A 21650-nucleotide genomic window follows, 5' to 3' on the forward strand; every position below is an offset into this window, starting at 1 on the left:
CAGGCATCAGAAAGAAAAAGCAAGGGACAAAAATGCTTTTTCTCTGGTTCTTGGACTAATAATAATGCTCTTTGTTTTAAATAATGTTAAGTATTGAAAATTAAATGTAAAAAAATCACTGTTACGTCCCAAAAATAAGTATTACAAGAAATAACATATAGATCAAGCTCCATAATACAAATAAACGGAGGTGTCTCCCTTGCCCTTTATGCTCTAACTCTGCCCCTTCTATCCAGCCTTAGACATTTCAGACTAGCTAACTGTCTCAGACCTGAGAAATCACTCTAATTCTTAATTGTCTTCCCCTCACAGAAAGTGTGACAGCACCTTTGTTTTCTTTTTTATTTTTACTTACGTATGTGTCTTAGCAGTGCAGCTACGGTGCATAAGTCTTCAAGTTTTCCTCTTGTACCTAGACTATCTCTCATAGACCATTCATGAGCTTCTTATCCTTTTTACTTGCTGAAAGCCAGATTTTCTTTCCCTTTAGTGGGTACTAAACAGAAGCAACATTCCTATCTCTTATTCATATGTAGGGTGACATCCAATAGTTAGTTAAGAAACTTAACTTAACTGCTTCTTAACACTTAACCCTGTTCTGTTGGCAGAGCTTGCAGGGCTCACCACAAAGGTCCTACTGTCCAGTTATGTTTTCACTGAGAGCCAGGTGTCTTCTTGCTTCCTTTTCTTATTTATCTTGTCACAAGCTTTTCTCAGAATAATATAAATATTTTATAGAAATTCTAATGCATCTACCTTAAGTTAGATTATATAGCTATTTGATGTGGGTGATGCTGTGAATTTGTGATTTGCATGGCTTCAGATGTCATAATTTTTCCCCCCACTTTCTAGGAAGTAACAGCTAGCAGTCGCCACTATGTTGACAGGCTATTTGACCCTGATCCCCAGAAAGTTCTACAAGGTGTCATGTAAGTAGTATGTATTTAAGAGTCTATCAAAAGTCTTGTTTGTTTTCATGTTTGAATCTACCAAATATAATTCTGAAAATGCAGGGTTATAACTTTTCTTCTGCCGTTTTGGAAAGACTCCTTAAAAGTCATGACTTTAATATTGTACTGTTAAAAATTGTCTTTTGTATGGTTGTTAACTGACATGGTGAGCTTCATTTTTTTTTTTTTTTTTTGTAGAATGCTTGTTTTACTTTTTAAAGAATGTTTTCTTTGGTGAATGCTTTTGTGGCTTTAAAATCCAGCAAAAGCAAGAGAATAAAATTGATGACCTTTTTATCATAGGAAAGGGTTAGGAGGAGAGCTCAGAGGATTTTTTGTTTGCTTGTTTTGATTTTGGTTAACTCATTGATTATCTCTAAGGTTTGAATATCATGGTAATGTTTTAAATATCACAAGTTGGAAAGCACTCATTACAAAATTTAAATAAACTTTTGATAACATAAATGTCCTTCTCTAAAATTCCCATGTTTAATGAGAGGAGACATTTTTAAGCAACATACTTGAGGTGATTATGCTTTAAAAAATTAAGTGGGACAAGTATAAGATTGTAGCTGATTGAAAATGAATTCTCCACAGAGCAGATTATCATGCTCTTCACACCTTACTTCTAAGGTATAAGGTCCAACCTGAGACTCCTCATAGGGTCGGGAACCATGTAGCACCTGCAGGCCTGAACTATGTCCAAAGGAAGGAGCCAAAAAAGGGTCAGGATGAGATACATTTGGGATAGCAGCAAAGGCACAAATGAGTCCCTTTTTTCTCTCATCCTGCTAGTGTAGTCAATAGTACCTTCAGGTTGACTCTTGCTCAACCATGGTATAGAAATTTCTGCTGGCTGCAGTTCTTATTCAAACTCCAATCTCCCTTCTCTCACCACCCCCCCCCCCCCGCCCCCATTACCACCAAGGCATGGTAGAAGGGATACCTTGGGGGTGTGAATTTGTAAAGTAGAGGCAAAATATTGAATACAAGTGAAGAAAGCTGTTTGTTCAAGTTGAGCTGGAAGGAAAAGTTAGAAGCTGGACTGACACCCATCTGGGATACTTGACACCCACCTTATCTTCACAGCTTCTCAGATTATAGAAACAGAAGATGGTACTTCATGTTTTCTCATTATGTTAACTTTACTTTTGTCTCCTTAACTAGGAGACTTTATAATGATTTAATGAGCCTCTTTGAGACTAGTTTGATTATTACCAGGAAATGTGGTATTAAATGAATCTGTTAAATCAATTTGGGTTGTACTTACATACACAAATTAGTTGAGGGGATAGGTTTAATTTAATACTTCTTCTCCTTAGATAGATAGGCAGACGCTCCACACACAATCAGACAGTGTGTATTGATAATCCTGGAAATAACTAAGTGATTTAATCAAATCACCTTGATTAAGAATCACTTAAGATTCCTCAATAAATAGTTGAAAATGTCAGACTCATTAAGTGCTCAGTGATTGATAGTAGAAGATGTTATTATTTTTATCACTGCTTCTATAACCATAGAAGCATTTAGGAGAATAACAATTTATCAATCAAGGATTTTGTGTAAAAGACTGTACTTTGAGTTGTATCTGATATCAGTAGCTAATTCTAGTGTTACTTGTCTATTTCAGAAACTCTATTTACTAAAGAACACTGTAACTTCTTAAAAATTGATAAAATATCAAGTAAAGCATATAAATTGGAAAGAGTGCATTATAACAATCAGTTAAAGTGTAGTTTTCTAGCCTTAGTGCCTCTTAAAAATGTATCAAGTTTCATGCATTTAGCTGTTGGCTAAAACAGATAAAGGTTTTTTGTGAAGGGGTGGTGGAGTGGGAAGAATATGGAGTTGGACAACAACAGTATGTTGAATTCCTTGTTCTGACATTTTGTGATGGAGTAATTTACTGTCTGTAATTTCCTCCAGCCTTAACCTCATCATCTGTAAAGGGAGAGTAATACTGCCCATCTTGCCAAGTTGTAAGAATTAAGCCAGACATACAAAATTCAGTACCTGGTATGTTGTGGATACTACAAATTAGCACTTAAGTGGTTAGTCAGTATTGGCCCCAATTTAAAACAACTTCAAAAATTAGATGATTCTCCTCAAAGAAGAAAAAGGAAAATGCAAGTAAAAAATATAAAACAGATAAAACAATTCACACTGAAAGAGAAAAGGGAGAAGGGCTAGAATTCTTGATTCAGAGAAGAGAATGCGAGTGATAACACATTCTGGCAAATGTCATTGCTACTTATAATGCTAAAATCTGTTTATAGTTTTAAAGAGACAGATCACTCAGAATCATTCTATTTTACGTCAGAATAGAACTGGCCTTATAGGACTGTGTGTAGTGTGATTTGATAAAGCTTTCTTTTCCTCACAGAGAAATATTTATTTTCTGACTTAATTTTTTCCTGAATTTTGGAACTGCCTGAAAATTTATATACAGGGTCTAGCACAAATAATGCCTCCTTTTTTATTACAGAATCTTTTATTACTAAATCATAAGCATGTTTATTCTGTAACATAATATCACACTTAAGCACTCCATACGACATTTTAGGCGAAATATTCAAATTAAAGCTATAAATTATTACACCCATATTAATCACCCTACCAACCACACTCAAGCAGGTGTTACTTCTGCTGGACCTGGTAAAGTCAAGAGAATAAGTGAATTATATTTTTATTTTAAGTAATCTTGTCTAATATTGGAATAATACAATGTTGATAGAGGAAAGGGGGAATCAAAATGAGGTTTTGGAAAGGAGAATTGACCAGTTTTTTCCTTTTTATGCACATTACACAGACACTATTGAGTCAACCAGAGACCATTACTAGACCAAAATTGGTAGGTAGAAGGGAGGTGGCCACAGAGTATAAACAACCATGGTAGCCTATGAAATTTAGGGAAGGAAGAGACAGAGGCTGAAATAATAGGCTTTGAATCCAAAATATCCCATTGGAAAGATATGAAAGAATTGACAGTTAGCTTTAGCTGCAAGACAACAAGAGTTTTTATTATTTTTATAGCTATATTGAACTGGTTTTTCCCAATAAGATTGTGAACATATAAAACATACTAGCAGGAAAAACAAAAATTGAAAAGTTAAAGGTGAATAGTGAGTTTTCATTATGGTTTATAACTAATCTGCCCAGCTGAGTTACAGGCATATAGCCTTAACCGAAAATATAGGGAACTTCTTTATAGATAACATCATAAAAGGACCATTTTACCTACTCAGTGAGTAGGTAATAGAACCAGAAACAAAAAATTAGACCAGATCTCTCTGGTAAACTCAGACAGTTGTAGATACTATAGAATTATTCTGTAGTTTTCATTTCACCAACTGGCCATTTCTAAAAAGTATCTTCTGAAGTATATTTTAATGTATTGATCAAATAAGGTTATTTTAGTAGTGATTATTTGACTTTCCAAGAAATTATGTGCCTCTGGTTTCAGTATGATACAGGGAGGTTCCATTTTCTAATGTGAGCTGAAGATATGATCTCCCATAAAATTAAGCATTTGGTTTTTAAGAAATTTTAAATTAAAGGGTAAGTTTTAGAATAATTCAAAACAAATATCCGCATAAAGGAATATATACATATGTATTTATATATATTTATTCCCTTAATACTTTTTAGTCAGTTACTTTTAAAAAGTTTTATAGGTAAATATAAACAAAGATGACTTTAGTACCAAATTAAATGGAGTGATTCTGAGTCTTACTTGTTTAAAACTGTGTATTCTGAGACAATTCAGTCAGAGAAATGTGATTTAAAGGCTGGCAAGATTCTTCAGAAATTACTATGTCAGATGGACATAGTTTTTACATATAGTTAGATAAGCTGTTTGTATATGTGGAATTAATTTTGATACCTAGAATATCTGTATTTGTAAATGTGCATGTATCTTTCATATTTCTAAATCACTTAACTATATATAATATATAGTTATATACAACATATTATATATATAATATATAATATATATAGCCATATTATTCCACAATGCTTTAACACATTTTTATGTTCTTTGAAATGATTATATGTATTCAAATTATGTATTATTATTTTGGCATTTTTAATGCAATTATTAAATGTCACATTATTGGAGAATATCAGGTGCTTTATAATCATATATTCATAAAATAAAGAGTGAAATACAATAACTCCTAATTTCTGAGCAGGTATTTATACAAATTGCAACTATATCTAATAACTACATACATTCCAAAAATCTACACCATAGGGTAATTTGTTTATAAGAATGAACTAAATTACTGCCAATTCTCAGTTCTGTTCAATTTGTACATATAGTAGGTGCACAATAAATGGATGAGTTGAGTTGAAGTTCACTATAAATTTCTCAAGTGCCTATTAGAGTAAAGCCTTATGTAAAACATAAATTTAGTTATTTTTGATCATCTGTTTTACTTATTTTTGATGATCTGTTGATCATCATTATCAAGTTCTTTTAAAGTTTAAAAGAACTTGAAAGTTACTATTTCACATATGGAATTAGTAACTTTAATTGGAATATGTCTATATCTCATTTCTTAACAATGCTGGATAATAGAAAACTTACTGTGCTTGGATGTTTGGATTTACTATTCTCCCAAAATAACATTATAATAATTATAATTAAAGGGACAGAGCAGTGACTATGTTTGTAATTTGTCAAGTCCTAATAATTTAGTAAGTTGTTTATTTACCACGTTGCCTTGTTCTAGCTAGTATTTTTTCCTTATTTTATGGATGTCCTAATGAACAGTGAGTTTTCATAAGTAGGTCACTTTATTTATACTTAGATGGCAGTTTTCAGTATCCAGTGTATTTTTGAGCTACTTGACACCTATTAGATCAAGAATGAATGTACAATATACCAAATAAGAGCTTCTTCAGGTAAGCAAAAAATAATACTGATTCAAAGTGAAAGTGACTTAATGGATCTTTTAGCAATAGGTTCCCATCTTTAATAATTTTCTGCTTTTAGATAATAGTATGTTTTCATGTAAAACTTATGCTATTTTGATTGTTTAGGAATAAATATGCTTATACCTGATTGACTGAAACTATGTTTCTCCTGCAGATCTACATCTTAATTCTTTTCTTACTTTTGCTACTGTTTTAATGGCACTGTGCAATGTATCCTTTCTCTTTTGGTTTTCATCACTATCATTATACTCTTAATTTAGACATTTGCTGTTGCAGGCACTGTATATTATATTGTTTCGATATCTGAGTCCTTTCTCTTCACCATGCTTAATCTCTTTCAGAGCAAAGAAAGGAAGCAGAAGGGTTAGCTTCCATGTAAAATTAGGTGCCTCTTGAGTTCATATACGAGGGGAAACTGCCCCTAAAATGAAATGTATTTACCAAAAGTTGTGTATTTATTCTTACATGTTTAAACTTCAGTCACCTTCAAAGTACTTTCCACTTGATGCAGTATACCTATTGAGACATTTCCATTGCTCAAAACAGTTTTTGAACTTGTCGATTTTGATGCCTTTTAGTGCTTTTGCTGGTTTTTGGTTCACCTCCTCTTCCATATCAGCAAAACATTTCCCTTTGAGGACTTTTTTCATCAGGTGAAACAAAAACAGCCACTCAGGATGAGATTGGGTGAATAGGGAGGGTGGGGCACAGGGGTTATGCTGTGTTATGGTCAAAAACTGCTGAATACTCAGTGTGGTGTGGGCAAGTGTGCTTGTAAATTCCCATCATGAAATAGGCAAATTTGTTGAGAGAATCTTCAAAAAAAAATTCACTGAAGCTGAATACAACCTCTCACAGCAATGCCAGCTGGTACACTGATACAGATGAGTTCCTGGAATACTCACCTAGCAGTGGAAGCCAGTAATACAAGGGGCCCACCCTCCAGCAGATAATTCTTTTTTGGGGGGGTCCCCTTCATATTAGTGGGCAAATTCAAGATTCTAACTAGATTTTAGCTTTAAAAAAATGTTCCCTGACAAATTCATGTCTCCTCTTTTCCAGTCCTCAAAGAATGGGATATCCCCAGCGCTTACTTTTTAGCATTTCTATCTGGATATTCTTATCTCACTTCAGAGATAATTCAATGTGTCCAAAATTCAGTGAGATCCTTGTCTTGCCATGGGATTTATTCTCCAAACTTTGTAGTATTCTCTGCACCCAGGTACCCAGAATTGAAGTACTCACTCAAGATACGTCACATAACACATTTTCTGCACCTTCAACTCACCTTGTTAGGTGCTTCCTCAAACATCCTTTGTATTAATGATTCCTATGGTTGCCGCCCTAACCAGTGTCACAGTACCAAATACCTGGATAGACTGACTAATTCCTTCAACAAATATTTGTTGTGTGCCTGCCAGGTGCTAGGCATCGTGCTAATGTGGGAATTTATAAGGATGAATAATGTACTCACTGCTCCGGGGGACCCAAAAGTCTAAAGGAGGAGACAGATAGCTAAAGAGATAGTCCACCATAGTTTGATTGTGAATGTTATGATAACCATAAGTGCAGGGAGTCTTGGGACCACAAAGGAAAGGCATTAGCTGTTGTCTCTCTTGACTTTAGTATTATCTGCATTCAAATCCATTCCATAGTCAGCTTCTCTTCCTTAGTTATTGCTTTGTTCATGCTTGTTTTCTGATCAAAAACATGATTGCTCCTTAATCTGCCTCCCTTTAGTTTGTCTGTTCTCCCTATCACTTTTTAATTTTATGTTCCGTGCCATCTTAAAGGGGACACTCTTTTCAATCCAGGCTCCTGGTACAGCCCTAGAAATATGCCATTTTTATTTTTAGTATGGTCTTCTATGAATGGCTTTTCTTTTTCTTTCCGCATCCATTTGTCAAAATCCTTGCCGTTTTCTTAGGTTCATCTTAGTTCTCACCATTGTCTCAAAAATCTGTTAAGCTTGTCCTTTTCATCTTCTTTCCTCAACCCTGTAAGCACTCAACTTATAATATAGCCTTACATTGTTAGTGTTATTTTGGTCTCTCCAAGGAAATTGTAAATTATTTAGATCAGGCATCCCATTATATGATGTTTTTGTATCCTTCATAGAGGTTAGCACATGGTGAGCACAAAACTAACTGTTGAATTTCAGTAGTATGTAAGTAGGGCATTTCCCCCCAACATTAAAAGGTGGTAGACATGAAATTATATTTCTCTGATTTAGTGGGAAAGTATGTCTTTTACTGAAAGTTAGAAATACTCTTATTTTGTATAAAAATGTAAAATCAAGACTCAGGAGGAAAAAGGGAAACCTATTTCCTGACATCTTTTTTTTTTTATTAGATTGTCTTAAATGCTTGATATACCAGAGGCAGTGGAAATAATACTTGGCATAAAAAATACGGGTTTAGACCAGCTCTCTCATTTAATGTGGAGCTCTGAGAAAAGCCCCAAAGCTGAGTCTAACTTCCTCATCTGTAAAGTGTAATCTTATTCAAGGTTGTGGTGAATATTAAAATAAAATAATGTATTTTATTTTGAATAAATATGGTATGTTTTATAAACTTCTAAGCAGTATATAAATCTTGCATAGTTTACCTGTTGTGAGTTTGCATTTTACAAAAATACGGATTTTTGTATGGCACATTTTATGATCCACTGATAGTAACTTCTCTGATAGTTCCAGGTCAGGCTGGCTTTGTTGCCTCTCCAGACAGATTTCTATCCTAACCGAGTAGTGAGTGTGCTATGATAGAGGGCACTGGGGAGGGACACCTAACCCAGACCTGGGAGTTGTTGGGGCATGTTTCTAGGAGGATGTGCCATGACATCAATGTTTAGACCTGAAAAATGAGTAGTTAGCCTGGGAAGGGTATAAAGGTATGAGGGAGAGGACAAGGAGATGAGAGAATAGCTGTAATCTGGTAACAAGAACCTGCATCTGGTTGGCTCTGAAATGGAATCTTATACTGTACTTAGAACTGCTGAAGATGGGTATATGTGATAAGTATCATCTTTTTTGGTTTTAACTCTTTTATAGAAATGATCTTATAGTATCCCTTTATAGTGGTAGCAGAATAGAATTTATTTGCTGGGCATTAACATCTCTTCTTTCTTATCTAGCATAGACCTATTTTACTTATTAGAGCCAGGGCAAGAACTGCTTTCTTTAGACATTGGTCCATTTTATTGTGTTCTCTCTAGTCTAGAGTTGCTCTGTAACTACCAGCTGGCTCCTTCGTATCTTTTTTGAAAACTATTAAGAGAACTGGACAATTAGTCTTGGAAAGGTTATTGTTTGCTTTTATCTATAAAAACATTTGCTCTGACATGGTTTCAGATCTCTAAGATATGTTTACATGGTTATGTTGGGAATACCTCATTTCTGCTTAGTTTAGCAAGAATGGGGAGAAATCTGGGGAAATGTTATGGTTGGAAGTTCCAGAATAGAGAGAGCATCCAGAATGGAACCTGGCACAAAAGAGACCCTCTATAGATAGCTGCTGGAAGAATGAATGTGCTGCACTGGTATAGGCAGAACATATTAAGAAAAGGGGATAGGATGAGAGTAAATGGAAAACTGTTAGGTTAGGGTCTATAAGCTGATGATTGCAAAGTAAGTCTCTGTGTAAGGAGGCAGGAGCCTAGATGTATAGTCTGCCACAACTATATGCTTTGCTAAATGAGGCTTTGATACCAATTTTAACATCATGTATCAGAACTTAGTAAAAACCTCAATAAATTCATTCAATTTAGTACCCATAAACAAAAAAATACTCCTACTATCCCCTGTGAACCATATGGAAGATCTGATGAATAGTTTACAGAGAGAGATCAGGCCCTGAAAAGTAGACCTACCCTCAGGTACTGAGCTAATGGAAGAAGATTAGGCAGGTGTGCAATGTTTGCCTCAAGACTTGTGCAAATGTTATTCCAAACTTGTAAGGAGAATAAGCTTTCAGCAGAGCACTATGCCATAGTAGTGTTTTTCTGCAATAATCTAAGAAGGTAATTGAGGAGAAGGATATAATTATTACCAGGGCTTTTAATGCCAGCGAATTCCATTGGTTTTGTAAATACATAGTGACTGTAACAATTACTTGTTGATTTTTTAAAGGAACTTTTTCTCCCTCTGTTTCCTACTCTGTTTTTCTACAAGATCATGATTTGCCAACTGTAGAACTCTTTTAGGATTCTCATGTTCAATGTTGGCAAAAAATTCTTATATATTGTAGAGTTCTGCCACCTCAAAGAGGGGAGGTGAAAAGAAATGTTCGTCAAGTATCTAGGGGAGCTTAGTCTGGGTTAGAAAGAAATGGGTGAGTTAAGAACTTTCAGGCTCTATAGCAATGGCATTGTGCTATCAGACCTAACTTCCCCTTATAAATATTTTGTAACATCCCCTGTAGTATGCTGAAATTTAATCCATACTAATATAACTTACTCTCATACATAACTCTAAAAATAATGCTTTCCCTTCTTGTAATATAAAGGAAAATTTTAAAAGAAGGTAATTTATAATGTTTCAATATATAAATGCTTAGGTGTGACTGTATTAGAAAACTTAATGAAGTAGTGTAAATGCAGGGGCTACACACGTGGGCTGATGTAGGTGTGTGGTATTGATAACTCACGAACCAGGAGTGCCACTGTGCTAGTGATCTGATTTTCCAAAGTGAAGTAACTCTTAACAAAGAGTATACACTTCCTTTTATTTATAGGGTGGGTATAGTACTGAAAATTATAATTTTTTACAATGCAAAATATGCTTTCTATTTGTAAAACTATGACCAGAAATTTCCAGACACCTCATAAACAGTTGAAATGTCCCTAGGGGGCTGTACTGCCCTCTTTCCCACTTTGAGGACCACTGCTATGGAGATCACATAGTGTTCCGGTGTTTTATGTTAAGATAGGACTACTGAACAATTAGGGTATTTTTAAAAGTTTATTAAATGTATTGCTTTTTATTAAACATTTTATTAGCAGTACTAGGTTTATTTTGAGCTATTTTTTCCCCTACCTGTCCTTTGAAACCAACCGGGTTTGTGAACCAATTGGTCATTGGTAGAGATACTCTATTAACAAAATTGTAATTCCTGGTGAAATAAAGATCTGAGTGTAGCTAGAATAAAAATTGCTGGTGAATATGAAAGAAATATCAACAATTTTTAAAAAATTTAAATCTCCTTAAAAGACAATTGGCTGCTTAAGCAAACATAGTAACAATATATTATGTCATTTCTAATTAATTTAAAAATGAAATGTGTAACAGTAGCAGCACAAAGAATGGATGGGGAAATGAAAGTATTATACCTGCAATGCCCTTACAATACACACGAAACAGGGATGATAGATTGTTGATTGAAGACCCTTGAAGATTGTTGTAACATGCACATTATAGATTGCAAGGCAAACATGAAGAAAACCAAAAAGGTACAGCTAATAAAACAATAGAGGAGATAAAATAGAATCATAAGAAACACTCAGTCCATAAGAAATCACAAAAAAGAGTGAACAAAGTCATTCTCCTTGAAACATGGTCAGATATGTTCTGTGGGCTGGTTGCTTTTATTGTACTCCCAGATCTGTGAGTGAGAACGTGGTCTACATTTCTTTATATTCAAAAGTTCAGTGGCCTTTTTTAAAAATCTGTTTTGTTTTCAATGGGAGTCTTTTGCCCAGTACTCAGGATCTCTCCCACTTCTCCCATTCCACTACCTGTTTTACATCCCTCAGGTTTACTCTCTTCTCTTTGGCATTCCAGGGGGGGAAAAGGGTTAATGCTTGACTTTGTCACCAACTTCTGTACTTGCCAATCCAAGATGTTACATAATGAAGATAAAGGGGAATGACTGGTCTTTGATTTTTTTGTGGCGTCTCAACATACCTTACCTTTTCTCTTCCCCTGAATTCAGAGACATGAAAAATGCCGTAATTGGAAACAACAAGCAGAAAGCCAACCTCATTGTTTTAGGAGCTGTTCCAAGGTATGTTTGGTATCATTTCCTTTTCTGCTGTTCATACTAATTCTAATGTATTTCTCATTCTTAACCATATGAATGATCTTTTTCCTGTATTGCCTATCCTATTTTTGGAAAGCCTCAAATTTTATGAGTTTCATGAAGCATTTGTAAGAAACAAAACAAGTCAAAGTACCAGAGAATGGACTATGAAGTGAATGTGTGAACACTTTTTAGAAATTCAAGATCATTGACCCTGCAATAAAAGAATGTGTCGCACCAACCTATTCATTCTTCCCTATCAACTCAGAGCCCTGGCAGTTTTTGTATGATTGGATAACAGTTCCTCAGGTTTCTCAAAATCCTTTTGTAAAGTAAGAGAGAAAGAGAGTTGGTTGGTTGATTTTTTATTCTGCTTTTCTTTATTTGACTTCTAATAAGATTTACTTTTTTTTTTTAAGTTAACAGAAAGTGTATTTCTTCTGATGACCTAATAAGCTTCCTTTAGGTGGATAATGACTGTTGTATAATTTTCTATTTGCCTTTGCTACTCAAAACTAAGTTTTATATGCAGTTGTTATAAGATTTCATTTAGAATTTTTTAAAAATATATTTTATTGATTATGCTATTACAGTTGTCCCATTTCCCCCCTTCACTCCCCTCCACCCTGTATACCCTCTCCCACCCATATCCCCCCTTTTAGTCATGTCTGTGTGTCATACTTATAAGTTCTTCAGCTTCTACATTTCCCATACTATTCTTACCCTCCCCCTATCTATTTTCAACCTACAATCTGTGCTACTTATTCTCTGTACCTTTTCCCCCTCTATCCTCCTCCCACTCCCCTGTTGCTAACCGTCCACGTGATCTCCATTTCTGTGGTTCTGTTCTTGTTCTAGTTGTTTGCTTAGTTTCTTTTGGTTTTGCTTTAGGTGTGGTTGTTAATAATTGTGAGTTTGCTGTCCTTTTACTATACATGTCTTTTCTTTATCTTCTTTTCTTAGATAAGTCCCTTTAACATTTCATAAAATAAGGGCTTGGTGATGATGAACTCCTTTAACTTGACCTTATCTGAGAAGCACTTTATCTGCCCTTCCATTCCAAATGAAAGCTTTGCTGGATAGAGTAATCTGGGATATAGGTCCTTGTCTTTCATGACTTCGAATACTTCTTTCCAGCCCCTTCTTGCCTGTAAGGTCTCTTTGGAGAAATCAGCTGACAGTCTGATGGGAACTCCTTCGTAGGTGACTGTCCCCTTATCTCTTGCTGCTTCAAGGATTCTCTCCTTCATTTTTACCTTGGGTAATGTAATTATGATGTGCCTTGGTGTGTTTCTTCTTGGGTCCAACTTCTTTGGGGCTCTCTGAGCTTCCTGGATTTCCTGGAAGTCTATTTCCTTTGCCAGAATGGGGAAGTTCTCCTTTATTATTTGTTCAAATATGTGTTCAATCTGTTGCTTTTCCTCTTCCCCTTCTGGTGCCCCTATAATTCGGATGTTGGAACGTTTAAAGATGTCCTGGAGGTTCCTAAGCTTCTCCTCATTTTTTTTTGAATTCTTATTTCTCCATTCTTTCCTGTTTGGTTGTTTTTTTCTTCCTTCTGGTCCACTCTATTGTTTTGAGTCCCAGTTTCCTTCCCATCACTATTGGTTCTCCGTGCATCTTCCTTCATCTCTTTTATGGTAACCTGCATTTTTTTCATCTAATTTGCGCCCCAAATCAACCAATTCTGTGAGCTTCCTGATCACCAGTCACCAGTGTTTTGAACTGTGCATCTGATAGATTGACTATCTCTTGGTGGCTCAAAAGGATGAGTCCTGGGGCATTGATCTGTTCTTCTGTTTGAGACATCTCTCTCTCTCTCTCTCTCTCTCTCTTTTTTTTTTTGGTCTGGTCGCTCCCATTATGGTGAGGGGAGGAGCCTTAGATGTTCACCGGGGCTGGGTCCCCTGTCGCTAGATTGTGATGTAGTATGTGGGGCTGGGGACGGGAGGGAACAATGGCGGTAGCTCTGTTCTCCTGGCAGCTCAGTCCCTTCTCTGAGATCCTGGGTTGCGCGCTCTGCCGTGGTCCGCAATCGCAGCCTCACTGGGTCCACCAACTGCCACTTGCATACTCAGGGTCCACCTGCTGCGATCTTGCGCGCCCCAGATGCCTTACGCGCTCCTGGTTGCCTTATGCACCCAGTTCTTCCTGTTCTCCGAGCACCGCAACCAGGTCCCGGCTGCTCCTCTCCACCCCTCCTACCGGTCTGGATGAACTGGTCTACTTCAACTTCTTGGCTGTCCAACTTCCATTTAGATAAATGCTCTGTCAGTTCTGGGTGTTATTCTGCCTCTAAATTGTTGTTGTTCTAATCTTGGTTGTGCGTGGAGGTACAGTGCGTCCACCTATGCCTCCATCTTGCCGGAAGTCCTCATTTAGAATTTTTAAATTCTAAATTTTAAATTCTATATTTTGGGGTTTGTTTCTGTTCTTTTTTTATTTTTTGATATGGGATTAATGGTTGTATTGTTTTTATCATAACCAACTTCAGATACATACTTTGGTAATCATAAAGCAGTAGCCTTTTTTAGGGAATTAGTGTTCATTATATAAATATGCTTTAGGGAGCATGAGAGTTCTGTTTTAGAACAAGCGAAGTAGTCATAAGTGGTGGATGATTGGAATTTGGAGAGTAGTTATTTGTCAGGCTGAGCTGGAATGGAAATGGGAGGATCCCCTGATTCCCCAAATGGGAGAATTGGAGAAAGGAGAGAGCTTCCTGTGCTTGAAGAGCTGCACAGGGACTCTGAATAGCCCCTCTAAACTAGACCTCCGTGATCTCCGAACTATAGCTCTGGTTATTTAAGGTCCATTTCTAGTCTGAATGGAAGACCCAGCCACGCTTGGCACTGGTTGTCTTCACATTCTGAAGTGGCAGGTAACATGAACTTGTGATGGTACTGTTTCTAGAGAGGCCACTTTGGACAGCTTTCAGATTTATAGTTCTGATAAACTCTTGAGAATATATGATAGTTCTTTTTGCTCGAAATGAAGAAAAATCTCTTTTAGATTTTCCCCAGATATTTCTTTAACCAACAGCTGATAAAACAAATGGCCATTTCCTACCCTTTATTAACTTATCAACCATATTTTTAGCATATACAATGTTTTGGTAGCCTTTTTCTGTCACATTACTTTAAGCAAATTCACTTTTAAGTTTTTTAGTCTCTTCTGTTTATCAAGTTCATTCTTTGTAGATTGTTGTACTTGCTTCAGCAAGAAACCTCAAGTACAGAGCTGAAAACTGAATGTGCAGTGGTATTGGGAAGTCTTGCTATGGGTACTGAAAACAACGTCAAGTCTCTACTAGATTGCCATATTATCCCTGCCTTACTGCAAGGTATGTAGGGAAGTCATTTTTATACAAGTAAAACTTAGAATCAGTTTGCAGTTTTAAATACGGGTTGAAAAGATAAGTCTTAAATCTATTTTCTATTAATAGGACTATTGTCCCCAGACCTGAAGTTCATTGAAGCTTGCCTCCGATGCCTGCGCACCATCTTCACCAGTCCCGTCACTCCAGAGGAGTTATTGTATACAGTGAGTTTTAGTTGTTTTTGAATCATCTGTTATATTTCACTAACATCATACTTCTAATTTACTTAGCATTTCAAGCCTCAACAATGTTATGTTATAAAAATATATCAAGAAGTACTTGAGTTCTTGCTAATTTGCAAATGTCAAATGATCTAGGCTTTGTAAAGAAGTGAAAGATAGTCTCAGAACTTGAAGAATTTACAAGCTTGCTTTTAAAAAAAAAGACCCATTTTGATCTCTTAATATTACAAGTTAAGAATTTATTTAATGCTAAATGAGTGATAGGGAGTTCTGCTCACTCTAGGCTAAATCCAGGCGAGAAAACTTTATAGAGAAGCTAGAATTTGACCTGGGTCTTGAATAATGGATAAGATTAAGAGAGTAAAGAGGCCAGTGTAAGAGAATATGCAGGATTGTGGGCAGGATAGTCTAATGCAGGAAGGGCATGAGTATTAGCTTCAGTTGGAGAGATGAAGCAGAATCATTTTGCAAAAGGCTTACTTGCAAGGCTAAAATCACATGTGAGAGAATCCAAAGATCTTTGGAATCATTCAGTAGTTTTCACAAACCTCAGGGTTTATTGGGAGGAGAGTGTTTTTTATCTGTTGATAACTTGGGGCTTTCTTAATGAAAATTATCCAGACCAATATTTTTCAAATACTCTTATCCACAATCCACAGTAAGAAATATATTTTCCATTGCTACACTGTGCATATTGTGAATTTGGATGTGAGATAGAATGTGAGCGAGAATCCTGAGGCAGTCTTCACAAAACAATTCCATAAATGTGATGCCCTCTGATTTCTATTATATCCTTTTTCATTTTTAAAACATGCTGGTTGTGATTCTGTGAGCTAACACAAAGAATCAGAATGTCAAATCAGACACATACGAATCAGAGATTTTGCCGAGAATCATGCTTAACAAATATTTCAAGAACGTAAGAAACCAAGAGGCAGGGGGAAACAATCAGGAAGAGGGGACCTGTCACGTGGCTTCATAATCCATGATTCCCACATCAGACACATGTTCTTCTGGCTGGTATGAAACATAAGTATTGTAAGGGAGATTTGTGAGTCACCTCATACAGCAGGGAGGCTCTAAATGATGAAACACCTTAATTTTATACCTCAGGGATTTGTGTGACATTCTTCAGGGAGCCATGCCTCATAAATCTGTAAATCGTTTACTATAGTGGTTCTGAAACTGGAACATGCACCAGAATTGCCTGGAGGGCTTGTTAAGCATAGATTGCTGGACCTTACCTGTAGAGTTTCTGATTCACTAAGTCTGGGGTGGAGCCTGAGAATTTGGATTTCTAACAAGTTTTCAGGTAGCTTAGATGCTGCTGGTCCTTGGACCACTCTTTGAGAACCACTGATACTGTAAGCAGTTATAAATTGGAAACATTCTCCTCAAAGCATTCCACAGGACTCTCCTAGTAAATATCAGTTTGTCTTCCTAAATTCCTATTGTCTTATTTACAAAGAGGTTGAACAGCCACTGGTCTTTACCCTAGAACAGGGTTTTCAGCCCATGTGCCATAAGAGGCACATAGATGTGCCTCAAAAATTTTTAAAACGTGCAATTTTGAACAAACTGTTCATAGGGGCTGTTTCATAGGGGCACTGGCCTCTTCTTCCTTAGATTGTCAAATAAAAAAATGACAGCCAACACAACAGTAGTCATCTAGTGTAAATGAATCTAAATTATACCTATTTTTGGGGTGTGCTGTGGAATTTTAGTGGTTAGTTTCTGTGTGCCATGAGATGAAAAAGGTTGAAAATCACTCCCCTAGACATTTCCTCTAAACTCCCAACCCAGTAATAGAGAGAGAAATTTATCCTGGCTAGCCGTTTTAACTTCTTCCTCCTCACACTCTAAACTGATTCCATAACTTACTGATGAATCATGGCGCATAACTTGGAAGACTCTGGCTGACGCCAGCTTAACTTTTTTACATGAGAAAAATTAAGACTCAGGGACATTGAGTGACTTTCACAGTAAGATCATGTAAATTATGAAACATCTCAATTTTTTTCCTTCCCTTTTTTTCCTAGTTTTTTTTTAAATCCCCACTCAAGGATATATTTACTAATTTTAGAGCAAGAGGAGGGGGTGGGGGAGAGAATGAGTGAGAGAGAGAAACATTGATTGGTAGCCTCCCTTATACACCCCGACCAGGAATTGAACCCGTAACCTAGGTATGTGCCCTGACCAGAGATCAAACCCACAACCTTTTGGTGCAAGGGCTGATGCTCCAGCCAACTGAGCAACCCTGCCAGGGCAAAGCCTCTGAATTTTATGCCTCAGAGACAATGGGGAATCCATGAAAAGTGTTGGGTAGAATAATGACAGCGAGTATTGTTTTCAGTGTAATTAACTGCCACCTGTGAGTTGAATATTGAAGAGGTCGGCTGCGTGGTAACTCAGGCACTAAACTGAAGACAGCAGTTGAATTGGAAAAGGGCAGGATGTCTAGTTTGAGATTCCATTTATCCAGTGGGAAAATTATAACTATTCTTTTTCTGTTTACTCAACTATAAACTGCAGATATATAACAGAATGGGCAGAAAGTGGGCCAGGTGTGAAGAATAGGACAGGGGTTGTTGTAACAGGAAAACTGAGAGATAAGAGAGCAATGAAGGAAAGAAAGGGGGTAGAAGTGGTTTTAGGAGCCTAATAGAGGCTTTTTTAAATTTTCCTCTAGATTGCTTGACCTATCTTAGCTGCTACCGACATCTCCGTCTTCTGCTTCCAGCCCCCGTATTCTTTCTTCCTTTTCTTTCTTTAAAAATATTTTATTTATTTTTAGAGAGGGGGAAGGGAGGGAGAAAAGGAGGGTGAGAAACATTGATATGTTAGAGAATTGTTGATCAATTGCCTCTTGCACACCCCCAGCCAGGGACCTGGCCCATAATACAGCCATGTGCCCTTATGGGGAATTGAACTGGTGACTTATCGGTTCGTAGGATGATACCCAACCCACTGAGCCACATCTGTTAGGGCACTTTTTCTCTTCTTTCTATGCATTTAGTACCTGACTTTCTTTGAGGTTTTCTAAGTTTTTCTACTGCTTGTGGCAACACAGAAGAGTATACTAACAAGGAAAGGGGGAAAATTCTACTTGGGAATCGACAGCCTTTTTTTCTATTTAGATTTTATATAGCTTGGACATTCTTTTCTTTCGCAGAGAAACCCCAAATCTTGTTCATCCCAACAGTGTTATTCTTTTAAGTTTCCATCCTTGCCTTCTGTTTTCTTTTCTTTTCTGTTTTTATATTTTATTTATTTATTTTTAGAGAGAGGGGAAAGGAGGGAGAAAGAGAGGGGAAACATCAATGTGCGGTTGCCTCTTGAGTGCCCCCTACTGAGGATCTGGCCTGCAACCCAGGCATGTGCCCAAGATTGGGAATCAAACCAGCTACCCTTTGGTTCACAGTCCAGCACTCAGTCCACTGAGCCACACCAGCCAGGGCTGCCTTCTCTTTTCTTTTGTCAAAGTGTGGTCTATGGACCAGCCATATTGGCCTCATTTGGGAGCTAGTTATAATCCATGGTCTTAGGTCCTAAGAGTCATAATGTGCACACAAAAAATATCTTGGAATTTGCACGCACATTTCTACTTGAGAAGCATAGCTCTAGGACTCTTGATAGCATTGGTAAGGATACTTGAGCGTAGTCTACTTTCCATCTCTGGTTCATTTCAAATCTCCTTTCAATTTTTCATTTCTTTTGCATTCTGAGAAAAGAAAAAGGATTTTTGAGAAACTTGCAGCAAGTTGGATGGATTCTTCTTTTCTTCTGTACCATCATGTATGTTGTTAAGTGTCCACAGCAGATGGAGTGTATGCTATAAGAGAAGTTGCTGTTGTGAAGATTGAAATTAGCTAACTATAGTCATTATGAGAAATTGTTACTGATCACTGATACTTATCATAACGTCTCAGAGATCATAATTGCCAAGTTTTATTTTTATACACTGATTCCTCCCTAGAAGCTATCTATTATTGTATATCTTACTAGTTACCTCACATTTGGTTTCAGGACAGATTTCTGTCAAGTCTTACTAAAATGATTTTGTTTTATTGTGGGATGTAGACTATTTATGGGAAAGAAATTGAGAATTTTCTGTTCTTCTTGAGGTTAAATATTAAAGCTCTTTTCCTTTTTCTTTGTCCAGACAGTTTTGATGGCCATGTTGCTTTTGTTTTCCTGTGTTCCTTAAGCAGACTTGATTTACTGTCATTAAGATGCTTGCACAGTACCTGCTCATGGAAATAGTGTGTTAGATGTACTCCACAGTGTCTAAGTTCCTTGTTGCTGTGCTCTCCTTCCCTTCAACTCCAGGATGCTACAGTGATACCACACCTCATGGCACTGCTTAGCAGGTCCCGCTACACCCAGGAGTACATCTGTCAGATCTTCTCGCACTGCTGTAAAGTAAGAACCAGAATAAATATTCTCTGTAATGTAAAACTTTATGTGCCTTCAGAGATGTGCCTTCTTTGTGTATCCTGTCAGACATAATCTATCTATACATATAAGCAGACTATATATCTATCTCCTTCCCCCTTTTTTGACATAAAGTATACCATACATACTTTCTGCACCTTGCACTTTTTACTTAACATATTTTAAAGGCTGTTGCATATCAGTACATAAGGATCTCCCTCATTCATTTTTTATAAACAGCCATGTATATTTTACTGTATAGATGTACAATAATTTATTCAACCAGTCCTCTATTGTTGGACATTTAGCTTGTTTCCTGTCTTATATTATTACAAAACAATACCTTGTATGTAAGGTATTTTATAAGAAATGGAGTTGCTGAGTCAAAGAGTGTGTGCATTTGTAACTTTACCATGTGTTACCTTATACAGAGGTTGTACCGTTTTATACTCCTACCAGCAGTGTGTGAGGGTTTCCCCACCCCCTCAGTTTCCACATTGTTGGAAATCATTTTAAGTGATCTCATACAAGGAGAACTGGGAGGTTTTTCTGCTTTGTTGAGGAAATTTCTGTTATTAAAAGGGCCTGAACCCAACCTGAAGAGTGCTGTGAGGCACTAAGGTATATTCTGCTTCATGGTTTACACTTGCTATTCTTTTGCTAGCAGTGGGTGATTATTTAAGATCTTTCATAATTTCTACACATTTTCTAGCTTCTAACCAAATAGTTTATCATCTGAAGATTCTGTAAGTTGTTCAAGACGTTACTCACCTATCATTTAGAATCCAAATACAAAATGAGGAGTTTGAGGAACTATAAGAGAGAAGGGAAAGAGAAGTGAACGCCTTTATATACTAAACTAGGAATATTACAGTTCACATTTTAGAACAGTTTCCCAGATAAATGAAAATTAAATAATTTTGTTCCAGAAAAATTATGTATTGATTATAATTTAAATGTTTAAACCAATTCTCAAATCTTGGAGGAATATCACAGCCTATGCAATTCTGTTTAAGATATTTAGAATTTAAGATTTTTGTCAAAAAGTTTTTTAGGTTTCTCCTCTCAGGTTGCTCTGACTCAGAGGACTGAGGATATCAGATGATCCCTTAATCTTTTGAGGTAGACAAAGAAAGGCTTTGAGAAAACATCATTTTTGTTGCAATTCATTTACTGAAAATGAGGCAAATTTAACAGGGTCTAGAATCTTCCAACAATGAAATGATGTCTTGTAGCCAGTACTGGCAGGTAGAAAAGGATATTCCAGAACTCTATGCATCATTAAAAATCTTTGAGCATCTATACCTGAGTGCTTGAGAATACAGCATCTACTAGTTATAACTATAGCAATCCCAAAAGGGCACTGAAAATTGGACCTGAATGTATATATAACTACTACATGTCAAATTATGTTAAATTATGAGAAGTGTGAAAAATCCCATTCCTGAAGTTACCCAAATCACTTTTAGAATTATTCATTAGAAGCTTCTCATCACTTCTAGGCTCACTCATCTGAAACTTATCAGTGCTGTTTTAGCTGAAATCAGAGATAAAGGAATACCATTAAATCACAAGTTCTTGTGCTAGAGAAAACTTATGCTGAGCAGGAATTTAGAGGCACCCTTATAGCCCTAATAGAACTAAAGATAACAGAGAAATTCATCTTAACTCAGCTTGCTTTTAGCCTGATAAGAGCATTTGCCACTGTAATTAAATGACCAAATGCAAGTATTCTGAGATATAACTA

At 36.4% G+C, this 21650-nt stretch overlaps 1 protein-coding gene and 1 pseudogene across 6 annotated transcripts in view; one reads left to right on the forward strand and one right to left on the reverse strand.

Moving 5' to 3' along the window:
* LOC118501613 overlaps positions 1-19786 on the reverse strand; it is a 30996-nt pseudogene extending 11210 nt beyond the window's left edge.
* ARMC8 (armadillo repeat containing 8) overlaps positions 1-21650 on the forward strand; it is a 98464-nt gene that overhangs the window by 23826 nt on the left and 52988 nt on the right. For 4 of the 6 annotated variants that reach the window (XM_028518905.2, XM_036030702.1, XM_036030700.1 and 1 more), the window contains exons 2-6: positions 853-929; positions 11822-11893; positions 15109-15251; positions 15354-15451; positions 19799-19891. In XM_028518905.2, coding sequence (XP_028374706.1) covers positions 853-929; positions 11822-11893; positions 15109-15251; positions 15354-15451; positions 19799-19891 — 483 coding nt within the window. The remainder of the gene's footprint in view (positions 1-852; positions 930-11821; positions 11894-15108; positions 15252-15353; positions 15452-19798; positions 19892-21650) is intronic. The other 2 variants (XM_036030701.1, XM_028518906.2) reach the window with 1 other exon arrangement.

The sequence above is a fragment of the Phyllostomus discolor genome, chromosome 7 (genome assembly GCF_004126475.2).
Source record: "Phyllostomus discolor isolate MPI-MPIP mPhyDis1 chromosome 7, mPhyDis1.pri.v3, whole genome shotgun sequence".
Classification (NCBI taxonomy): Eukaryota; Metazoa; Chordata; class Mammalia; order Chiroptera; family Phyllostomidae; genus Phyllostomus; species Phyllostomus discolor.